Source organism: Chamaea fasciata, unplaced genomic scaffold, assembly GCF_029207755.1.
Source record: "Chamaea fasciata isolate MVZ Bird 193981 ecotype frontalis unplaced genomic scaffold, bChaFas1.0.hap1 SCAF_2, whole genome shotgun sequence".
Classification (NCBI taxonomy): Eukaryota; Metazoa; Chordata; class Aves; order Passeriformes; family Sylviidae; genus Chamaea; species Chamaea fasciata.
In genome coordinates, this window is record NW_027094087.1 from 23,008,360 (window position 1) to 23,032,146 (window position 23,787).

Sequence of the window (23,787 nt, forward strand, 5' to 3'; positions counted from 1 at the left end):
GTTTTCTTTGTTTTGTGACCTGAGCCAGTGATGGAAACCAGGTGCAGACAGCAAAGAGACCAGTGGCTCTGCTTCCACACAGGTCTTTTGAATGCTTCCCAGTGGGACTATTAATAGAACAGTGTCCTTTCATCAATATGCGGCTGAGCTGTTACTTGCCCAAGGGCTGCTAAATTATTGGGGTGAAGTGTGGTCTGTCCTGTAGATTCAGTGAAGGCTTATAAGCTGAGCATTATCTCTCTGCAGCAGACCAGCATGAGGCAGACTCTGTTTTGGTACCATTTAAGACTTCAATGCATGATTTAAGTCTAAAAAACATAGGGAATGCCTGCTTTTTGTTATAAGGCTGAATTCCCCCCAATAGTCAAAGAAATAATAACAGTCAGCTGAAATTGGAAAGAGTGATATTAATCTGCCCATTAATCCTTCAGTGAAACCATGAGAGGAGAGCAAAGGCAAAGCTCTTGGAGGGCTTGCAGGCAGGGTGTTTGTGGGGACTACATCCTGGGAATATCTGTGTGTGTCCATGTGACAGCACGGAACTGCGGCGGGGCGGGCAACAATCCTACTCTCTGTTGGCAATCCCGAGGCAAAAAGCTATTACAGACAAAGCGCCTGGTGTCATTAGAGTCACACACCTGTGAAACAAAGTGTCATTAAAAAGAAACACCGACTTGAATGCAGAGGTGGATTTGGAAGGACTCTGAAAATCTCCCTCAGGAGGGTGTTTTGAAAATGAGTAGGGGAAAAAAATTGGTATATTTCAAAATGAATGGGAAAATAAATCATGGGAATAGAGACAACCCAGCTGGTGAAAGCCTTTCCACACAGCCAAGATGCTCTCAGCATTGCTGACAGAGATGATGAGAGGCTTTAAATTTCTTTTACAAACCTCTGGCTGGAGGTCTGGCTGGAGACCTATGTCTGTCCAGTCTTAGGATGAAATTAGGGCCACCTGGCTCCAAACCTATACCAAATGGAAAGGCTGTTTCGAACCTTTTCGCTGGTTAGCAGGAGAGGAACGTGGAATATTCTCAATAAAATTAGAGCGTCTGCTACACCTGAAGAAATCTTAACTTATCTCCCTCTTTTCTCCTCTGCCCTCCTCCCTTGTTCTTCTTCAAAGGTTGAAAAAAATGAGGATGGAGACCAAAAGATCGAGCAAGATGGCATCAAACCAGAAGATAAAGCTCATAAGGCAGCCACCAAAATCCAGGCCAGCTTCCGCGGACACATAACAAGGAAAAAGCTCAAGGGAGAGAAGAAGGGAGATGCCCCAGCATCTGAGACGGATGCCACCGACAAGAAGGAGGAAGGCCCTGCCGGAGGAGCGGCCGAGAACAAAGAAAGCGAGGCTCCTGCTGCCACAGAAGCAGCCGGCGCTGACAGTGCCCAGCAGGAGGAGGGCAGCAAAGACAGCAGCGCGCCAGCGGAGGAGAAAAAAGGAGATGGAGCCGCCGACACGGGCTCAGAGCAGCCAGCTCCGCAGGCTGCCACTCCTGCTGCCTCCTCGGAGGAAAAGCCCGCCGCTGCCCCCGAAAGGGAAAGTGCCACTAAAGCTTCCACTGATAACTCGCCGTCCTTGAAGGCTGACGAAGCCCAAGACAAAGAGGAGCCTAAACAAGCCGACGTGCCTGCTGCTGACACCACTGCCACCACCACCCCTGCCGCAGAGGATGCTACTGCCAAGGCAACAGCGCAACCCCAAATGGAGACAGTGGAGAGCAGCCAAACCGAAGAGAAGACAGGTGAGTGAGTGAGTGCCTTGCTAGGGAACGGGCCTTGCCAGAAATGGATACCTGCCTCGCTCTCCTGGGAGCAAGAGCTGGTGTGGGGATCAGATCAAGAGTTAACAAGGGAATCCCCTTGCCAGTTTTTAGGGGTGGGGGAGATTAATTTCTTGCTTAACACCCTCTTTCCTGCTTCCAAACAGCTTTTGGGAATACTGCAGCTCCTGCTGAGGTTCCTGTTCCCCTAGATGGAGATTGCCATCAGCCCTTTTTTCCATGGCGGCAGGGAGAGTGTCTGCCAGCTGGGAGGCTTTGAGGGAGAGCTCCCCAAGCTCTGCATATCCTAAAGATAGCGATGAATCTTTTCAGTCACACTAGCACAGACAAGTTCCAGTGGGAAAGCTTGGCCAGGTCACTGGAGACTTTCAACTTCAGCTGAAAATCTCACAAAACAAAACCTCTCTCATTCTGCAGGAGACCTTGCTGGTGGGATGGTCCTGGAGTCAAAAGGCTCTTTCTTCCATCTGCTTGTGTATGGATGAGATTCTTAGTACAACCATATCCTAGTCAGGAACATATTATTATCAGCAGTGCTTATATTTCATCTATACCCATACTTGTATGGTTTCTACTTGGAGTAACCCATGCCAGGCAAGCTTGCATGAAGCTTTTAGATGTGTCAGCTAATTCAAACATGGGTAGCAAGGGAATCAGGTAGGGGAAAAAAAGAGATTAAGGGCCCTGACAGATCATTGAGTGAAGACAGAAGAGAGGGTTGAATACCAAAAGTCACTCTAGGCCTCACTGTTGACAGAGTGCAAGTCTGGTTAACCAGTTTCCCTGGAAAGGGATGAAGAGTTTTGAGAGACAAAAGTGGATGTTTTTTGACAAACTTATAATGTTTACAAACCAGAAAGATGAATTGATTATAAATTGTGAGACTGATCTGAGTAGAAAATGCATCAAACATCTGAGGATATTTTTCTCTCTTTTTTCTTGACCATTCTTATTTTATCAAAGAAACAGAACATAAGCAGAAAAAAGAAAAGGCAACATTGGAGGTAGGCTCCACATGAAACTCAATTAAGAGGCAGTACCAAGCAAAACTAGCCTTCACATTAATGAAATACTGTGTTGTACAGAGTAGCCTGCATTCATTAGCTTGTTGGGGGAAATGTTGCATATCACCTTGATGTTCATAAACAGCCTGATGTAAATTTTAGAGCGCCTCAGCACCCAGTCTTGTTGCTTACAGATGTTTCTCCATCATTTCATTTGGCCCACTACTTCTCCTCCACAAATTGCAGCTCCCACTCTCCAATTAGGGTTCCAAGCCTCAGAACTAACCCAGGGCTTAGCTCTATTCCTGCTCAACAAAAGCTGACAGATAGGGAAGAACAGATATCCAAAAGGACAGCTTAAATAGTTGGAGAGGAGCTCATCCAGGACATTTGTGATTTAAGGGATGAGCAAAGGGAGCAGCCTTCAAAAGTGTGAGTCTGAACTGATTGTACACAGCTACAAAGGGTTGCTGGTTTTACTTCTGCTTATTTAGAAGTTTCTAGAAATAAGCTTTGAAATTTAGTTGTCCATGTTTGCTTTTTGTTGTCCAGGTCTCCAGCCATTTGTTCTTACTTTATATGATGAGTTAAGTGGCAACATAAATGTCACGTGATTAGTGAAGTATAATTTGCTATATTGCATGCTGTACTTGTATTGGCTTTAGACTTGGACAAAGATATAAACATCAGTGGCAAGAATAGGGCAGGTTATTTTGGGGTCCTCTGTACACAGGATAATGAATCCTAATTCCCTATTATTTAATGGGATATTAATGAATGATTCTGCTTTGAATTGACATTCCATTTTTATTCAGATTAATCTGCTGTAATGGATAGAGGTAGGACATTTATAGTAGCAAGCTCTTTGATTTTAATTTTCATTTATTTTACCTGTTTTGAGCCGTCACTCATAAAAAAATGGTTTATTTCTATGCAATATTCTTTTCAGATATCCTCCCTCTGCTCTTGTTGGTTTTAGCATCATTTGAAGTGGCCAACCATTCGTGGACACATCATTTGAAGTGGCCATTTAAAATGCGCAATTTAATATGCATTTGCATGTGATACTATTACTTATGTAAACATCTAGCCAACAGAGGAAGCTGGAAAATCTACAATCAAATATATATTTAAAAATGAGTTTTCAGTGACCGAGTGTTCAAGACCAGTATGTGCATCCATTTGTACTTATTCAGTATGCATGCAGCAACCCTCAAGCTTAGCAATGTTTGCAGAAAGCAAACATGGAAGGTGCGTGGCCAGAGTCAAGCTGATAGCCTCTTTAAAATGTTAATGAATATAGATTTTTCTTGAATTCCTATTCCAGCATGATATCAGCCTTCCAGTCACAAACCTGAACAGCTGGCTAAGTGACCCCAGAGTCATCCAAGAAAGAAATGCAAAAAAGATTAAATAGGTCTCCTTGCACATCTCTCTGAGGATTCCAGGCTGTGCTATGCAATACGCTCTATAGCACAATGTCCACAACAGTAGGAAGCTGCTTCCTTCTTAAAGAATATTCCTCTGAAGAGCATCATCACAGTACAAAAGTACCCATAGACAGGAAATATTTCCTGACAAAAAGCCTTTGTTTTCTTTTTACCATCTTCATCTTATTACTCTCTCGTATCTTTAAACCTCTCTATCTCTCTTGTTGCTTACTCTTTCCATAGACTTAAACACATTTGCCAGGTCTCAACCTTTCTCCCAGTCTTCCCCCAGCAAACACAGCACTGGTGGTTGCTGGTGTGACTGCGATGGTCATTCATGAGAGTGGGGACATCTGCCACTTCAGTGCTCCTCCAGCCCAAGGACAGATCCTCTTTCAGCTTCATCTGTCCCCTTGGCCTTCAAAGGTCACCTCTTATTGCTTCTGTGATCGAAGACTGGGACAGTAGTGTGCAGTGTCAGGCTGCCAAAAATAAATCAAATTGGCTCCTGGCCAGTGTCACTGGTTGGCTGGTTGCCATAGCATGCTTGGCTGCTACTACCCTGAGGCGTGCCGACCATGCTGCTTTGGGGTGGTGGTGTTCATCTGCCTTGGATTTTACTACAATGGCTGTATCATGCTATCTGTGGATACCTTCCCTGGTGCAAGCACAAGCAAAAGGCAAAGGCATTTAATTCATACCCAGGAGAGATTTTTGCCTTTATCTATGGGCAGGACAGAAAAAGACAGGGTGTGGGGAAAGGAATAAATAACCAGATAAAGAGAAATGTACAGTTTTTAATGCTTAATATTTCTGGAGTGGGGGAAAGACAGAGTGGTTTTATGTACCAGTCAGTATTTCCCCTGACAGCCCTCACCTCTCTCCTTGTTACTCAGTTCTACATGCTCTATCTGTCTTTTGGTAATGGCCTAAGAAACAGCTTCAAACAACTGTCCTGTATCCAATAGTAGTCGGACTGGAACCTCAGGTATTCCCAGTTGTACAGTAGGGCAGTTCCTAAGCAATCCTCGGTGTATCTAAAAGTAAAAAAGAGATGGATTCCAGCCTGTGTAAGGCATAAAATGAGTCAGTGGGCTTTGTTCAGTGGCAATGAAGGACAGTCTCTCAAACCTCTTCATGTCTTTCAGCAGATGACAGGAATGCAAAGAAGTTGTCTTGTCATCTGAGCATCCTTGTCAAGACTTAGATTTATAGGTCGTCTTCTTATGATCCAGCTTTTGGCTCTTTGGTGTTGGTATTATGCTTAGAGAGGCTCCCTTAGGTGCCAACCTACTCAACAGACCAAAATCCAAAAGTGATGGGAATTTATACATTCCATATGGATGAGGAAGTGAGACTTGTTCTAATCATGGTTGCATTGGCATAAATCTAGAGAGTCTCCATGAAAGTTACTGGAAAGAGTCTGGTAGTGCAGCTTTGAAATGAGATCAGCACCCAGCACAGCAGACTGTGGAAGAAGATGGGCTAAGATGTCCTCCTGGGGAGAAGAGGAGGTGAATGTCGCACAGTGTTAGATTCAATTTGTAATTTCACAAGTTTTCAAGTCTCACCTCCAAATTTGGTTGGCTCTCACATCAAAGCACTCTCAGATTGTCAGGTAAGAATACAAAGCCCAGAAACATGAAAGTGTAAATTGTGCCTAAGGAAACAAATGGATCTTCTTTTGTTGGAAAATGAAGAATGATTTTCCTGCTTCATGAAATAGCTTTACAATGGTGCAGCTTCACAGCTGAAATGAAAAATCAGCCAGGTGACAAATGCTTTGCATGTAAGCGGGCTAGCAGTTCCCCCAGGGCCCTGTATCCTGCAAGCAAGGAGCACTGGGAGGCACCATCTTCCCTTCACTTCCTCAGAGGGAGCAAGTCCCTGTGGATCCTTTTTCATAGTGTACAGTTGAATCAGTTCTTTGTTTTCAGTTCAGTCCCCATACTGATGGAAGGACAATGCTTGCTGCACTTTGGGAGCACTGTCTGTATAAAGATTTGGAAAGGGAGACTTCTCTATTTTCTTGTGCCAACCAGAACGTTCAGTCTGCACTATGTAAGAGGATTGCAGCTGTGTGACTTGGAATTTCAGTCTTGGTCCACAAGTAGCTGGCATGAGGCAGAATAACCTCATTGCCATTCCTGTTTCAAGGGAGCTTATCTCTGCTGCTACACCTGGCAGCCAAGGAAAGCAATGCAAGCACAGTAGTCTTCCTATGGCTGCCCCAGAGGGAACAACTCTAAGCAAGTATGGCAGCATTTTCTTGTCTGTAGTACTACTCCAGCAACAATGTAAGACTATATAAATGCAGTTTAGGTTGCCTTACACATGCTGAAGTATGAAGTCTGTCTCTATTCCTCAGTTGCTCTGAAATTTTAATCTTTGCGGTGTGTCTACGTGGGAGTAAACATCGCCTATTCCATAGTTGGGTTTGCATTGGTGCAAATAGCTGTGTGAGGGGCAGGGTGGGAAAAGTGGAATGTCACAATTTTCCTACACACAACCTGGCACAGGTGCAGGATTTCCTCCTCTATTGCAGCGCAGTACAGTCTCTTGTCCCATGTGTGCCTCAGGTCTGCTGTTTCCTAATGAGATGCAGCTTGCTTCTAGGGGTGGGAACTGCACTAGTGAGTCAGTGGTGAAGCAGCACTTGACCTCTTTTATTAAAATCATAGATGACATTAAACATATTTACTGATGAAAAGGTGTGGACCAACTCTGGAAAAGGCCTTTTGAGGAGAGTGGGGTAATCACTCCATCATACCTAAGAGGTACCAGTTTTTCTGGAATCTCAGTAAGAAATGTGTGGACACTCAAGGCTGGTTACTGGAGTCACTGGCTTATTTTGTGAAGGCTGCAAATTATCGGAAAGGTGACAGCAAATTTTCACCCCTTCTGGTGTTGGCAACTACAGCTGTTGCACTTCCATACCACATGTATGGGTGACATTGTTTAGGGCAGTGCCTGCCACTGTCACAGTATGTGCCACGTTGTACAGTAGTCTCTCACGCTCTCTACAGCCAAGACCAGTGGTTGAACTCCGCCTAGATTTTGCTCTAAATCACCCCCATTATAGTGTTTTACACAGTGGCCCACTGCACCTTCATTCAGATCATCTTCAGAAAATGCTCCGTGGGAGGAAGACTTTCTGTCATAAATGATAAACAAAATTTTTGCTGAGAAGGACTCAAATAGCAGGCCTGTGGACAGTCTGGACAGACAGACAATGAAATTTAGGTGATGGCTGTTTGCTGTAGCTGCCAGAAGTGCTCTGCACGACTGCCAGTGTCATCTCTACACTAGGATCAAGTAGGCTGGATATGAAATATGATAGATAAGAGCTTGCAGAGTATCAGCTGGGATTTACAGCTCCAGGGAGCTGAAATTCAAAAGTAGAAATACTGACTCCCTGGTACAGATGACTGCCACATGCAGAGGTAAAGGATTTGGAAAGTTCACCAGGTCAGCGCAGTCAGATTAGTTAGACATTCCTCAAGAGCTATTTAATGGGTGTATTAATACTGGATTATCAATGTCAGTTCAGTGATCACTTCCAATCTCTGTGGAAATTTCATGGACTCTGGCACAGCAAAGTTGCACTCACTGGGATCCATGCAAATAACTGGTAGAGGAACACAGAAATTGCCAAGCTAAGACAGAGCTAATATCCATTTGTTGTACTTCTTGCTGTGGCTAGCACAAAGCACTGCTATGGGCAGATCGAGGGTAAAATGCTTCTCTGCTTCTGGGACTTATCCCTGTCTTCTGCAGTCTGAGATTTGGTTTAACAGGTAAATCATGATGTATTCTCTCTTTTGATTCTAACTGTGCTGTTATAGAGCACATATAACATGTGTGTTTGTGTGTGTGTTTGTATGCACACAAGAGATCTGATTGACTAAGTATCAACAGCTTTCCCAACTCCAACCTACTGTACAATGGCCATAAAGTTTGGTGACAAATTGGCTGCCATTGCCTTAAATATCTTTCTTTACTTGTGCTATGTCACAGAAACAGCAAAAGCTCATGATAGCTCTACTTCATGCCTTTGATTATGGTATATAGCATCATACAGTATGCATTTATGCACAGAGGGCAGAGTATCACAGCCCTTGCTGTTCATCTCTTTCCTGAAGAAAACAGAAGAAACGCTTTTAGCTGCTTTTTACATGAAATTATTCCCATGCTTTTTAGGAACTCTTGCTTTTCTCTGCACTCCCTTCAATTCTGCAAATCTATTTTGTGAGATGGAATGACAGATACTCTTCACATTAGTCCAAAAAAAGCTGTAACTTTTTACAAGTTTCCAGAGAGGCATTATTTCTTCTGCTTCGTTCCTCATCCCAGTCCTTATGCACACCAACCTCTTTCCTGTTTGCAGACTGCTGCTTGAATGAGCACTGATGGCTGCAATGACTCTTTTTGTAAAGACACTACTGAAATATTTTATTTAGCCCTATGATGATCTGTGAAACTGGGCAGTGGCCAAGAGAACCAAGGAAAATGCAAGCAGTGACAGAAGGCTTACAAATCAAGCCACTTGCATCAGCTCTGTGGGATAGTTTCCACCTCCATTTCTGGACCTCCAATAGACCTGTGAAAGACCATATTACACAAGCTCAATTTGAACAGGTTTCTAGGCACAATATTTCTCAAGACCACATTCATGCTGCAGGCTTGATTAAAAGAAGGGCTTCCTCATTTCCTAGCTCTCCTCTCTGGATATCTTTCAGGCAGAAAATAGATGAGATGATAAAAACAATGTGGGTAGGAAGCTGAAATGATGGAGAGTGCTGCTATCATGTGCTTTGCAGTTCTTTGAAGAAGAGTCTGGTCTGCTTTTGCAGGTTACTAGAACTGTGACATCTTTCCTCCTTCTGTATTCCCTGCCAATGGTTCCCTTTAGCTCTAATGGCCTGTACCATGTAAACAGCTTTGGTTATATCATCACCAAATGTGAATTTGATCTGTGCAAATGTTTATTTTTTTCTTTCTGCATCCTTAGCTACATCATTGTCAGCATGAGATGCTGGAACAGAGTGGAAAATCTCAGCTGAAGTCCTGGCAGTCAGGAGTCCACCTTGGACACCTGCCCTTCACTAGGCTGTAGTATAGTTAGAAAAAGAACTATGGAAAGCTGGACAGGATCCAGGGATGTAAAGGAAAATGCTGTTCCCCTAATGACCAGAAAAGTGAGACTCAGTGCTTCATGCAAATATGTCTTAGATAAAGGTCACAAGGTCCCAATTATCCAGTGTTCAAAGAACGACAGGCTTTCCCAGCTGTACCTTGAGGCAATAGCAAATGAGTCCTTTTTTCATTATGAAAGAAAGCAGAAGGTGGAAGACACTATTCAACCTCTCCATCTTCCTTCAGCAAAACACAGTAATTGGTAATGCTAGTAATGATAACTGGACATTACCTGTAACCTACAGGGCTTAATGAAGAAGAAAATCTCTCTGACATTTTGGAAGAGCATCCAAACCCCAACCCTGGAGTGGGTGCAGTGGTACAGAACCATAGCTGATAATGCATTGCAGGTACAGGGAAAGGGATAGAAGAGCGGGAACAACAGCTGTGGCCATTATGCAGGAGCATTCCCCAGTGCTGCTGACTTTGACAAAACTGTCTTAGCAGCTGTGAAAAATGTTTCAAAGACTTCACTTGATAACCACTTGAAGAGATGGAAGTTGGAATCAAGTAAAAGTAATTTAAAGTTCGGGTGGTGGCAAGTACTTTTAAAAACATCTTTGATGTTCTTAAAAGCTTGGGGCATGCATTGATTTGGAAATGACACAAGTCTCTAATGGGAGGTGTGAATGAAAACTTGTGTGGACTAAGTTCATAACTGTCTAGTTTTCAAATGAATATGGGACTCCATTCCCTTACTGGGTGTGGTCTTAGGGAAAAAAAAAAAGTATGTATTCCGATTTTGACATCCCATGTTGCCTATCCTCCTTAAGTAAGGCTAGGATTTCACCTGTGATTTCAGCCTCAGTGTCACAAGCAGTTCAGAATAACCTCCAGTCATTGGTGCTAAAACAAGGGATATGTCACAGAAGACCAAACCCTGGGCTTGGGTTTGCCCCTCTTCAGAAATATTTGTGAGTTGAAGTAGTCAGTCTTGATCTTAGATCTGCTCACAAATGGTCTCTATGTTTCTTCCCCTGGAAGGCACTCAGTGCAGTCTTGCAACACTGGTCCTCTGCTTCCTCTTGTTGTCATAAGGGATGGAAATCCCCCACATTCATGGGGTCTTATCAGAGGGCTACTGTGAGTTTATCTTCAGTAGGACTGCTGCAGTTCATAGGAGCAGCAATTCTGTCTGGCCCCTTGGCTGCATTCTAAGTCCCTTATTCAACTGGTACACCATGGAACCAGGGTGGCGAAAGGAGGTAACTTCTTTATTGCCAAACAGTGAGGAGGCATGAGTGTCCCCTTGATCTTGCAACTCTGTTCAAACACTGCAAACAGGTTTGGCACCTGCCTTAAAGCTTATCTTTGAGGTTGAAGATATGTTTCCACAAAGCCATCCCAGCATTATTGCTTGGCCTTTGTTGGGAGACTTACCAGTGTGGCCAAGCATGTTGCCTGTTTGGACTACAACTGACCTCTTGTCCACAACACAACCTCTCCCAAACACAGCTGAGGCCCACCAGGAAAGCACGGGGAAGAAATGCACAGCACTGCTGCTGAGCAGCAGACTTTGGTCTCCAGAGACACTAACCCAGCACTGTTCACTGCACACAATAAAGAGACAGAACATGAAAAAGAAGATGGTTTTTTGTGCCTCAAGATAGAAAACTCTTTCATTGCTGAAGCCAAATGACTGCGAGAAAGGTGGATGGAGTCACTGGTTTTTACATCAGGGAAGAAGGAGAAAATTCCAGGTTCTCCTAACTGGTGTAGCATGCAACTACTTCTTGGCATCATTTCCAGTAAAACACATAGACATGGTTCTGCCAAACAGAGGAGTTAAGCCTGACTGCAGTTCAAACCACAACCATGCAGGGCTTCTGAGTCCTGCTGGACTGGAATTCTTCTGTGATAATCTTGTTTTCATTAAAGAACTCTTTAATTATTCAAACCTAAGCATAGTATATACCATTACCAGGAATTATGGGATTTGTAGAATAAAGTAGTAAGAAAATCTTTGCCTGCTTTTAGAGTAGCTAGCATGTGAGGGTCAGGTCCTCCCCTGAATGGGACAGAAGACAGAGTGGGCCTTATGCTAGGAAGCTGAAATCCAGTGAGTTTTGCAAGCAAGCCATTGGGCTGCTGGACACATTTTCCCCTTATCCCTCCTGCTGGAGCTATCCCACTTTGTATAAATTATTTATTGTTTGCTGGAGCCAGGATGTGGCATTTGGTCTCCCCTGTTCCAGATGAGTGCCCTCACCACTGGTCTACAGAGTCAATGTTTTCCTCTGGCCCAATAAATATTTAATGGTTTATGGAAGTGGAACAGCTCCAGCAGGAGAGGAAGAGTCAGAGAGACGTGTTCATTCACATGGATACCTCACAACATTGCTCTGTGACCAGCAGGCCAGACCCGAGCCAAGGACCTTTATAGCAAATAAACTCAGCAGGGGGAGACAATAAGAGCACAAAATGGTGGGATGCCACTTCCTATGCCTCAGTGCAATTTCAGAGCAGTGTCAGAGCAGCTCAGGCCTGATGAGTTCATGCCTCATATCAGGCCCCATTCTTGTGACCACTGTTGTCAAAATTACAGTGCTCAAGCCAAAATTATGGGCTGCTCCACCTTGGCCAAAAATGTACAAACTCTGCACATGGAAGCTGTGGTAATTGTCAGCTTCCATGAACCTGTGCAGAGCTGGGCTTCATGGCAGACTTTGGCTGCATTCAAGGTGGTGGAGGACCAGCTACTGCTTGGTCCCACAGCTGAGTCAGGGCCAAGGAAAATGTCCTTTAATGAGGAAGAGAAGCCTTTCATTGCAGACTAGCCCAGCAAAGGGCTGTCTTAGCTCCCTGTAAGGGTATTTTTTTCCACCATAGTGGATGGTACTGAGGAGCTGTTGACAGCCCAAACATTCCTGCTGCTCCAGAGAGGTGATGCATCCCAGCTATGGATGTGCATCCCACAGCTGGCTGTGCACAGGGCACAGGGCTGCCTGGCTGTGCCCCCTAGGTGGTCTCTCCAGCATTTGCAGCTGTCCCACCGAGTGCCCTTATGTCACGGCCGAATTCATTATCTGCCTGATGGAATTGTTATTGTGAAAAGCCAATTAAACCGAGATGGCTACTCTGGGACAGCTGCATCGGTACGCTTGGCGCAGCACTCAGAGAGTTCAGAGACTCAGTAGTCCCTCTCCAACTAGGAGGAATGGCCCTCAAAACTGGTCAAAAAATAAAATAAAACAGAGCTTGCCAAATTTGAATTAAAATCAGAATTACTGATGCAAGCTGCTGCCGCCTTCACAAAGAAGACTGGTGCTGGCAATAAGAGCACTCATGAGAGGTTTTCCAGGCAGCTCCTTCCTTCCTTCCTTCCTGCTATGCAGCTTGGCTCTTTGAAAATGGCCAGTGCCAGCCCCGGGGCTGCCCTACACCTCGTTTTCCCTGGAGCTGATCAATTACTGAGCAAGCATCACACACCTTTGGTCACAGAGAATTCTTGGGACAGAAGGCATGACTGCACAGCCCAACCTCTTGCCTTAAGTCAAACCGGGAGCATCTGGCCTTTATATGATCTGGGGAAAGTGTCCAGCTGCCTACCTAGTTTTGCAAGACAGGTGCTGTGACTCCTGATCTTTCCATCCTCAGAAAAGCATTTGTTAAGCAATCCCAGATAAGGGATTTCAAGAAGAGGAGAGAGTTGCTCTGCACCAGCAATGTCACTGTGATGTCTCCAAATGGGGTTTTTCCCACAAGTGTTTGTACTTCAAAATGCCTCTTCCTGTGTCTGGGCTCTCAAGCCTCCTCCTGGTGAAATGAAAAGCAAAGGCTCCCAGGAGTTTCCCTGGGTACAGCATGAAGCCTAAACTGCCTTCTGGAGAGGAGTGCCCATGTTTCATCCTGCACAAAACACGTTGGGATTCTATGGGTGTGCCAGCCGTGCGTTTGAGAAATATTAGTAATTTCTTTGATGCAAAGAGCTGGTGGTGTTGATGTTGCAGCTGCTGGGGGCAGTTATAAAGAAGATGGCTGTGGAAAGCCTGACAACAGGCATTTAATTAATTTTAGCATCCAATTTGCAGAGCCTTGGTGGATGATGATGGACGGGAACAAACTAATGATCTCTAAATGAAATTTCTCCTTCATTTAAACTCGAAATGGGAGGATGGCAAAGGGAAGAAAAAGAGACATTTTATATCCTCCCCTTGATTGTAATTCCCTGCCTTCAGCTAGATCAATATCATTTCTACTGGAGATGGAGGCTGCCTCTGGTTTCCATGGCAATGTGGTTGTTGGAGGCTTGCAGGCTCCATGAATCCCCATTTTATCAGTCTTCTAGGCTTTAATAATGGAGACCAGCAGTCAGGCAGCTTATGAATGGCACATGTCTTTTGGGCTGGGGGAAGGGAGGCGGGAGCATGGTTTGTAGTAAGGGCTGCAGCAATTTGTTTTCCTGCCACTGACAGCTGAGGGGGGAGGAGTATGAGGGGAGGAGCAGCACATTAATTCTGGATGCACTGAAGGAATTTCTAGACCATTTTGCTGCAATTACAGAAGATTTCCTCCTTTAGTTTCTTTTCCCCAGCCAGTTTTGCTGGGGAAGGGGAGGAGAAGAGCTTCACAGTCAGTCCTTTGTGAGGAGGTGGGAGCTGTAGATGGAGAACCCAAAGGCTCTACCACTCTGCACGTTTCCTTCCTCTTCTTAAACCTCTTTATTTCAGGATCAGCAGTGTATGAATGCCAGCAGTCTGCCACAGTTTCAGGTTCATTTTTATCCCCCTACTGATCCTACCACCATTGCCAGGCTGCTCAGCAGAGCTGTGAGATGGGCAGACCTCTGAGGACCTGATCTGTCTGTCAAACTTCTGTCACTTGCTGTGCTATTCTCTGTGCATCTGCTTGGCCTCTCCAAATTCAAACCTCCATCCCCAAAGTGCTGTAAGCTTCATTCCCTGAATTAATTGCTTTGCTAGGAATGTCCTGACTGTAGAATAGTCACTATCTGCCACTTCAATAAGGTTCAATTGGCCTATATCTGTTCAGGGAATTTCCATTTATTCTTATCTTTCCTCTGATTTCTCCACTATAATCTCATAGGGCAGTTGCTCTAAAGAAGCTAAAGAATAAATGGATGTGTCTTAGAAAGACCTTGTTCTTCTGTCCCCTCACATGCCCTCTCTTTCTTAATCATCCTCCAGCATTTAAACCAGCAAGGGAGAAAAGATGGATGACACAAAAGAATACTGTTGCATGAGATGGGGACATCCTGTTTTCCAATACAAGAGCAGCTGTCAACAGTTGTATTCCACAGCTGGAAGGAAGTAAAAACCTCTATATTCAAGCTCTTTGAATCATAAGGTATTTAAGGAATTAAAGACCACCCTCTCTGGTCTGCAGAAATCAACAGGGGCAGGGGAGGAGTAAAGAACAACTTATGGGTAACTTTTCCTAAGGTTTTCCTCAGGTGAAGTAATGAACGCAGGAGATGGAGGGGCTGGTAGCTTGGAACCAATCCTGGAGGGAGCTCTTCTGGTTCATCAGGACAGCTGAGCACCTGATAGTTCATCAGATCAATTCTGATCCCACCTGATGGCTGGGGACACCGTGCACCAGTCACTTCCCATTTCTCCCCTTCGAGCTCCCTGGCTGTGAAGACCATGGAACCTTGGTAGAGGTCTGTTGAGGTCACAACGTCTCTGAGGTCACAGCACCTTTCATGCTGTTTGGAAGGAGGCCACTCGTTACCAGTGTAAAATATCTGCCTCCAAGGCACTCTTATCCTGAAAGAGCTTTTTTACCTTGTCTTTGGCCACTCTAAAGCTGTACTACACAGCCTCCCACTGGCCCACCACTTTCTGGTGTGACAGAGCATCCCCACTGAAGCACCATGACAGCTGACACTGATGCCAAGGTGGGAGCACCCTCTCCTCCCTGGAGCTGCCTTTGCTTGTAATGTGACAGTGGCCAAGGGACTAGCCTTTCTAAAGGAAATCTTGCTGTCTGAAAACCTAACCACTCTGGTAGGGCTTCTTCCAGTTGTAGCTGGATTGAAATTGCCCAGGTATGGGTAGAGTAGGTAGGAAGTTTGGGACAAAAGTGCTGGTAACAGGCAGGGATAAATGAACAGTCAGCAGTAGGCATGTCATTTTTCTCAGCTTCCATGTCTGGCTGCATCCATGGATGTGGGAAAGAAACAGCAGTGGAAGAAGGAAAGAGAGCTGTTTCTTTCCCATTCTCCAGGATGGAAGAATATTTGCAAACGTAGCTGTAACAGGGTTAACACCTCACATTCACAAGGAACATCCTCCCAATTCTCTCCCCACCCTCTTCCTCCATGACTCCCATTTCTCTGGAGACCTCAATGCTCCTTCCCGCAGCCAAAGTTGGGGAGTTTCCGTGGCAACCTGGCAGCTGGTGTCTAGACACTGTGAAAGATGCTTTGCAATGGAGCTGTGAGTCTGACTCTCCTCAGCACCCCCTCCCCATTGCTGCGCACCCTGAGCATCTCTCCCACCATTCCCTCCCTTTCCATCTACTGTACACATGGATGCCAATGCAGGCTTGGATTTCCATGGTGGTGCTGGAGGAAGAAAGGCATGGGGTGGGATGAGAAGGTATGGAAATCCATAAGCCTCTGGTTCTTCAGTCCGACCAAGCACAAAGGCAGCTGGGGAGACAGAACTGTGTCTGGCTGTCCTCTGAGGATTTAGCAGGATCAGAAAAAGAGGCAGCTGTCCAAGCTTGGACCGAAGTTACCAGCCATGGGACTTGCAGAAATTGTGGGTTTTTGTGGTTTTTTTTTCTCACTGCTGGGGCAACTGAACCATTCTTACACGGTTCTGGAAAAAGATGAGGTGGTACAGGAATAGGAGCCCCAAGACCCCTTTTAACGTATTAACCATATTAACAATTTTGTTTCAACCTGAACAGGCTGACTTGCTTGCTTCTTTCCAGTAATTACTGGGCAACTTCCCTGGACCTCCTGCGTCCTGCTTGCACTGGGGACATTCCTTCCACCACCTTGTTTCAAGGTGTGCCAAGGGTTTGCAGATCTCCCAGGTGCCACGTGCTCACCAGGACCCCCAGGGCTCACAGGAATCGGTACCATGGGTCTGTCTCTACTGAGTGAGGGATTCACCAGGGACTTGGGAGAAATCATACAAGTTGATACCCTGGACCAGACACAGCCACTTACCTGAAATACCCAATTCCTCCATTTCTCGGTGTTTAGCTGGGGCAGTATAAGTCTACTAAGTTTTCATAAGCAGCGAGTCGGGAGGGTGGAGGATTTTAGCTCTGCATATGACGCATCATAGGGCTGACTGCAATGGGCTAACATGGATCAGAAAAAGAACTGTATAAGCAACAGCTCTGAACCTGAAGTGTGTCTTGTTTCAGCAGTCTCAGACCTACCATCGTCTGCCTGGAATAGACTTCTGGCTGGCTAGAAGGACAGATGGATTGGGACAGATGAATCAAGCTGTGAAGCCTGGATCCAAATATGGATCCAAATGTCATTAAAACTAGGAGATGCTCAGGGCAGGGATTTTACATGAGGCTTTCCAGTGCTCCTTATCCTCAAAAAAAATGATAAAAATTAAGTAGAGTCATCTCTGGGTCATGTGAGATCTGCTTATAACAGGACAGGAAAGCCCAGATTAATATTTGGGAGCAGAGTGACAACCGGATGAGGAACAGGTTTTCAGTTCCAAGCTGTAGCTGGCAAAGGACAGAGAAAGGAGGAAGCACAACAAATGCTAGAGAGAGCAGCATCTGAGTAGATTTGGACAGTACTTCAGTGTGAATACACAGGAGAGTTCTAGCTGCACAATCAATATCAGCAATAATTATGCAAACACTGAGAAAGCAGCAAAAGCAAAATCTCTGCATCTGTATTAGAATCCCAGAGTGTTGTGCAATTTCTTGTCTCTTGGCACTGGCTGTGGTAATTTAAAGATCTGCAGTGGAACAGAGACAAAAAGGAAAACAAAACCCAAGCCACCAGTCACAAAAAAATGATCATCAGAGAGGTTGCTGCTACTGTGGTCATAAGCTGATGTCTGCTCTGATTTAATTAATCTTGGCAAGTCAGACGGGAGCTGGGCAGGTCCCAAGAGACAGTGTTTTACCCGGAAATCCACTCAACCTAATTTCACTAATGTAGGGCAGTGGAGAGACTTGGAGAGGAGCCTGCATGCTCATCCATTAGAGCATAGCATCAGCAAAGGCAGCTGGAAGCACCACCATCCAGCAGCACTGCTGCTTGCGTGCCTGCCTCAGCTTCACAGCAACCAGAGCTGCATATGTTCCAGGCGTTTGCTCCCCAGCAGGGCTCTCAGACATGACTCTCACCCTTTCCAGGAAATAAGTGGAGTGCTGAGGAGCAGGAGCTGTTTAAGACCCTATTGCAGCATGGCTCTATATCTCACTTCCATGTTGTTGCCCTTCCATGAGTAACACTGTTCCCCAGCAGGTGCCAGTTGGAGCTGTAGGGATGAAGCCTCTCTTTGACACAGGCCCTTCAGCTGGGAAGAAAACACACATCAGCCCCTCCCACCGTGCAGCTCTACCTGTAAACAATTGTGCAGTAATGGCTTAAGGTTTGTCCAAGGCTGCCCAAAAGGTTTCTCAACTTGACGGCACCATTCAGACTGCTAAAATGGAAGTGAGAACAGTGACACCCATTATCTTATTATCTTATTATCTTATGCTATAAGATGCTCTGGACGGCAGCATAGATTTCCAAAGATTGAAATAAAAAAGCAAACTAAAATCTGAAAGCTAGCAGGGTGGGACCACAGGACTGGAGTAACCACAAAAAGTGCAAGTGATGACTGCTGTGCATTAAAAGAACTGTAAGGGTGGTGGTTGCAAGCACAAACTAGGTTGGTTTGGTTGTTTGATGTGATTTTTTTTAGCTTTCTGACCTAGCCATTCTTGCTCTACCCTTCAGGACAGAATTTGATTTTGGCCCCTGCTAAAGTTTTTTGGGTTTTTTGGCTTTATATTGCAGCTCTGCCTCCCCTCCTGCTCTCTTTCCTCCATTCTCATTTTTTAAGTTTGGGTCTTTCTTTTTGCTTTTAGCTGGAGTGCTCTAGAACGAATGTGAATGTCTCCACCTTGGCTTGCTGCAGGTGTTGATATTCCCAGGCTGCAGTTTGTCCTAAAGTAGGCATCCAAATAAGACAGGTTAATAGAGTCTTAGAAATGTCCGATTTATTTCCACTAGTTAGGAAAGAAGCAGAGGATGACAATATCAGCTGCAGACATCTCTCTGTAGATGTCTGGGGTTAGGTGACATGTCCATCCGCTCTGACTTCAGCCTTCTCATTTCGTGATGTCACCACGTGCACATTGATGCTGCCCCAGTCCAGGCCCACCTGAAGAAAGAGCTCATTGCTTCCTGCTGGTTCTGTCCTTTGCAAGTGGACACAGGGGACTCTGATCATGCAGGCAGGAGATCTCACAGTGGTGGCATGTTCAGAAGGGAGGCAGCTTTAGACAGGTGGAAGTTTGGCTACCCAGGATGAAATGCTTTTGTTCCTCAAGCAGGGGATGGCCTGAATTCTCAACCACTTCTTGTCACCTTTGCAACAAAGTGCAAAGTGAATGAAAAATGCCCAAACTCTGCAGTTCTGGCTGTATAGTGGTATTTGTTCACTGCAAACCCACAGATACGATATCCCAGAGTTAAAAAAAGTGGAAAATCAAGACTAGTATTGGATAAAAAGCAGTGTAGGGGATATCCTCTGATATATGGAATCCCCAGGACAGCTATCTACTAATCTCTCTGGGGATACCCTGCCCCCCTTTGCTGGGACACTGAAAACAAGGCTGGAGAAAGCCCAGAAAACATTCTGCAGAAACAGCCTGCATCAAACAAACTGGTGAGTCAGATAAACCGTCTCACCTCTCTTCCTGAGTCAGAAACTGCTGTTAACTGGCCCTGATGTCACTGGGGCTGTGATGCATTGCTCCCATTGCACAGAGTGAATCCTCTTCTTTTAACTGCTGTGGTTTAGCAGTGCCACAGCTTGAAATTTATTTTTTTTTTGCGCTGAATTCTTTTTTTCCTTCATCATATTGCATCTTGCTAAAGTTCATTACTACATAATAACACCAGGTTGCTTCTTTTCCCTCATCCCAAAGATCAATGATGCGCTGGTAAAGCTGGTAGGAAATAAGACAGAGCTTAGCAGGGTGCAGCAGTATAGAGAATGTTTCCCCTTACTACTTCAATATCATGCAAGAGAAAAGAGGGAGAGTGATTCACTGAATTTTGTGTGAAAATTCTTATTCAAAAAGCTAGAGTTCTTGTTTGTACTTGGGACATGCACAGTCCAGCATTTGAGTTGTATGATCCCTCTCTGTTGACTTGAATGTGTGATGAAGTGACCTTAAATTGTTCCTGCTGCTCCATGATCCCAGTTAGCCCAGACTATTCATCCATGGCAGAGATCAGTGCATGGCCTTCTTTAGCAGAGAGTCATTTGCCTGCCACTGTCTGCTCCCCAGAGAACATTAATGGGGACAGTGAGGCACCTCTGTGCAGTTCCTCTGCCGGCCAGGGATCTCTAGGCGCCAAGGGCAGTCCCTGGAAATTAGATTTACCACTGTGGTGAGCTAACAGGGAATAGAAAATGGCAGAAAATTGTGTTTCAACTTGTCTGCTTATCCTAAGAGCAAGGACAGTATGGGAACACTGTGAGCTAACCAGCATCACTGCCAGCTCCTCCACCTTGAGTGTGAGCAGATTTCCTGTCCATCCCTCCTGGAGTGCTGGACCCCACTTTCAGCTGCTGATTAACAGGGCACCTGTGTGTCTTGGTGACACATCAGATGTGCAGGACCCCCCAGTGTCTGTCTGTCCCTGTGCTTTCTGTGTTATGGGCCTGTCGGTTGTGCTGTCCTGAGGGGGCGGTGAGACTGATGGCTACAACTTGTGCATATTTTGGTAGGAAGACACAAAAAGTTTTAAACACAATGAAAAGCGGTGTCAGGACTTGTGCTGCTGAAGCCACGTTATGTCTCTTTGTTGCTCTTTCACTCATCTTCCATTTATGCGAGGAGAAACCCCCAGAAACTCTGCCTTACTAGGATTTGCCAGAGCCTTGCAAGAAATCAGACTTTGCTGCTGGCTAACAATAGTCTTTTTGCTCAGATTTAGGGGTAGATGGTTGCACACTGGGATTCTACTCTCAGCTTTGTAATTCAACGTGTCTCCTGCTATGAATGCCTCGAAGAGCAACATTAAAGGGACTTTCCTCCCTCCCAGTGATCAAGTCATTCAGGAAAAGTAAAAAAGTAGGCCAAGCTTCGCTTCCCAATGATAATTGTTACGATCCTATTTTATTCAGTAGCCTATTTTGTCTCTAGTCTGTGGTGGTAGCTGTACCAGATATAGATGGGGTCTTTGAATAGCATCCTGCTTAGATGTTCTCTGTCAGGGGAAGGAAAGTCCACAGAAGTTTTTGCTGACAGGGGTTGGAGATGCAGTCTCTGAGGCCATGGGGATGTTTGCACAGAAATTCTTCCTTCTGGAAAATCAACAGTCAGAATTCACTAAGATAAAAAGTATTTGAAGGTACAGAAGCAGAGCCTTTAATGAAGATGATTCAGAATGGAAAGTTGCACACAACTTAAAGGTGATTCATAAGGAAGTGGTGCTTAGGAGCATGTTTAAAACCTAGGCAAAAAGAGCAGAGAGGAAGAGGGAAGCAGAAATGTAGCACCTACTGCCAGTATTGGAAGCAAATACAAGTCTGCCATCTGATGGCATCAAATAGACCAGGCCAAAATGCGTGAATGGTGTCAGTAATGAAAGCTTCACATCCCAGTTAGCATTCTCATGAAACATGGCTATGAGGATGCTAATCCTCACAAACTAAACATTGGCAACTGAACATCCTCATTGTTAGGCTGACAGCACAGGCCCTGGTGAGATTTGTTTGTGTACACCAAGTAGCTTGGCATCAGACAGGTCCCAGACAGAGCTACCCTGTTCTGGAGAAGAGAGTTTAGCCATATGGACATAAGCTGTGTGGTGCCAGTCGGCCTTGGGGCCAGGGAGCAGTCCCTGGCCCATTTTATTTACTGGTACAATGTAGTTTGATAGCCCATCAGAGAAGCCAGGAACGGTGCAAGGAACCCACAGTGCTCTCTGAATGAGATGAGTACAGGTATGTGTCATATCAATGACATTTGGTCTGTCCCACACCACCCAGTCCTTCAGTGCTTGTTTCTTTTCCCTGTTCTTTGTATCCCAAATGTTTCTTTTCCCTGCTCTTTATCCCAGTGCTGGATTGCTGCTTGCTTGACCTCTCCATGGGCTGTGTATGTGTGGGACTGGGAGCCAGTGAAGAAAAGGGAGAGACGGCTATGGAGCGGATCAGTTACTACAGTGCACTAAGAGACGTGTGCATTATTCTGTCTTACAGCCCTGCAGCCCGGGGTCCACCACCACCTTGTCCTGTAAAAAGCAATCCACACAGTACATGCACTGTTTCTGAAAGAGGCTGGGAACATGTTAGTGTACCCTGATAAGAGCTGGGCAGTAGAAACGCTGAGACAATTAAATCTGTCCTGCTGCAATAAAGGAGGCATGGGCTAGATGAATCCAGGAATGAGATCACTTCAGCTTGAGAGGCATTCCTTTCATTTACCTTGTTTCTCATGGCTGCCTCTGCCTTAGTTCTGATCGTCTGTCTAGCTCATTGTGGGATAGCTCCTAGCAATAGTTTTAACTTCTGATGTGAATGGTGTGCCAGAACAAGGTGTCAGACTGACAGGCAGATCCAGCTTCCACTTATACTCACTGCTTCCCCCCAGGGCAGCTTTGCTTTTGAAAGGGGAGACCAGAAAACTGGAGAGATGTGGCAACCTCTGGAGAAGGGCTCCCATTCTTGAAGACTAGAGACATTTCTCTAGATCTCTGTTCAGTGTGAGAGAAGTCTTGAGTTACAGGGTACAAAATTTTTCCCTCTGGGTCTTGCAGGCTCCAAGTGTGTATAGAGTTTTTCCTTTGTGACTCTCTTTTAGTCTTGGCTGGGAGTATTTATATTGTAATTGGGGGACAATGATTCAACAGTGGTTGGTACAGTCAGTGGGTTCTGTAAAAGGGTGTGTGATCTAGCTGATAAGCCAGGGGTCTAATCAGTGCCCCTAATGAAATGAACAGTGGTTGTCTGGCACATCAGCAGCTAGCAAGGCAACTCCTTCCAGTGGCACATGCTTTCTGGCTGAAGGTGTTTTGTGAAAACTACGTACTTGCCTGGTGGCATGTTCTTTCCATGCTGCAGAAATTCCAGGGATTTTGAGGCCTGGTTGATTTTGGAGAGAGAGAAGCCTGAAGCCATGGAGTCCATCAGGCTGTGTGCACATGAAGGATGCTCTAAATCATGGCTGACTAACACTGGACCATCTCTTTCCCCACTAGATGCTGTAGAAGAAACCAAACCTACTGAAAGTGCCCAGCAGGAAGAGGTGAAAGAAGAAGAGAGCAAGGCGGACCAAGAAAATGCCTGAACATTAAGAAATGACTCCCCATTGCCCCTCCCTCCCTCCCCCTATCCTCTATCCTTCCTTCCCACCCCAATCTCGATTTCCCCCCTTCCTGCTCACGTCTGTGAGCCTGTCTGTCCCTCTCCCATTACCACTTAAACCCTTTTTCTCTCTGTGTGGCAAACATTTAAAGAAAAAAAAAAAAAGCAGGAAAAATCCCAGTCAAACAGTGTGGCTTAAACATTTCTTTGTTTCTTGGTGTTGTTATGGCAAGTTTTTGGTAATGATGATCCAATCATTTTGGGAAAATTCTTGCACTGTATCAGAGTTCTTTGACCTGGCGCGTGCGTGTGTCTGTCTGCCCACTGCGAGCGCTCTCTCTCTCTCTCTCTCTCCTCTCTCTCTTCTCCAAGTGTGTGTGTGTGCAATGTTACGTTCATCTGAGGAGTCCAGACTTACTTAAAGCTAAAGAAGGGGGGAAAAAGGTTCTTTTCTTCCTTTTTCAATGTGATGGAATGAACGAAAGAAAAAAAAACAAACAAAAGACCAAACACAACAAACAAATGAACAAAAAGGAATACTAAACCCCAGTTTGTTTTCAGAACTAAAATAACAACTAGAAAATGTGCCAATTAGCGTAATGCTTGGCTACAGGCTCCTTTTTCAAACTGAACAATAATTATAATAAATGAGAATAATTATCATTAACACCACCGTGTCGCATTTCTATGCTGCTGTGCATCCTGCTGGCCTGTGGTCGTTGGTGGGCCACTTCTTGCGTGGCCCAGCTGTGCTCCTTGGCCACCAGTCCGTGACTGACTGCTCTCCCTGGCACTACTGAGGGGACTTTTAAGGGGAGCAGGCTTGGATTTTGAGCGAGATGTTAGCACTGACTAACATAAATAATGAAAGTACCAAAAT

General features: G+C 45.2%; 1 protein-coding gene across 1 annotated transcript in view; it reads left to right on the forward strand.

Annotated features, from left to right (window-relative positions):
* Positions 1–23,574, forward strand: part of GAP43 (growth associated protein 43) — a 52,796-nt gene extending 29,222 nt beyond the window's left edge. The window contains exons 2-3 of the mRNA XM_066175264.1: positions 1,127–1,748; positions 22,802–23,574. Coding sequence (XP_066031361.1) covers positions 1,127–1,748; positions 22,802–22,890 — 711 coding nt within the window. The 3' untranslated portion in view covers positions 22,891–23,574. The remainder of the gene's footprint in view (positions 1–1,126; positions 1,749–22,801) is intronic.
* Positions 23,575–23,787: the final 213 nt, after the last annotated feature.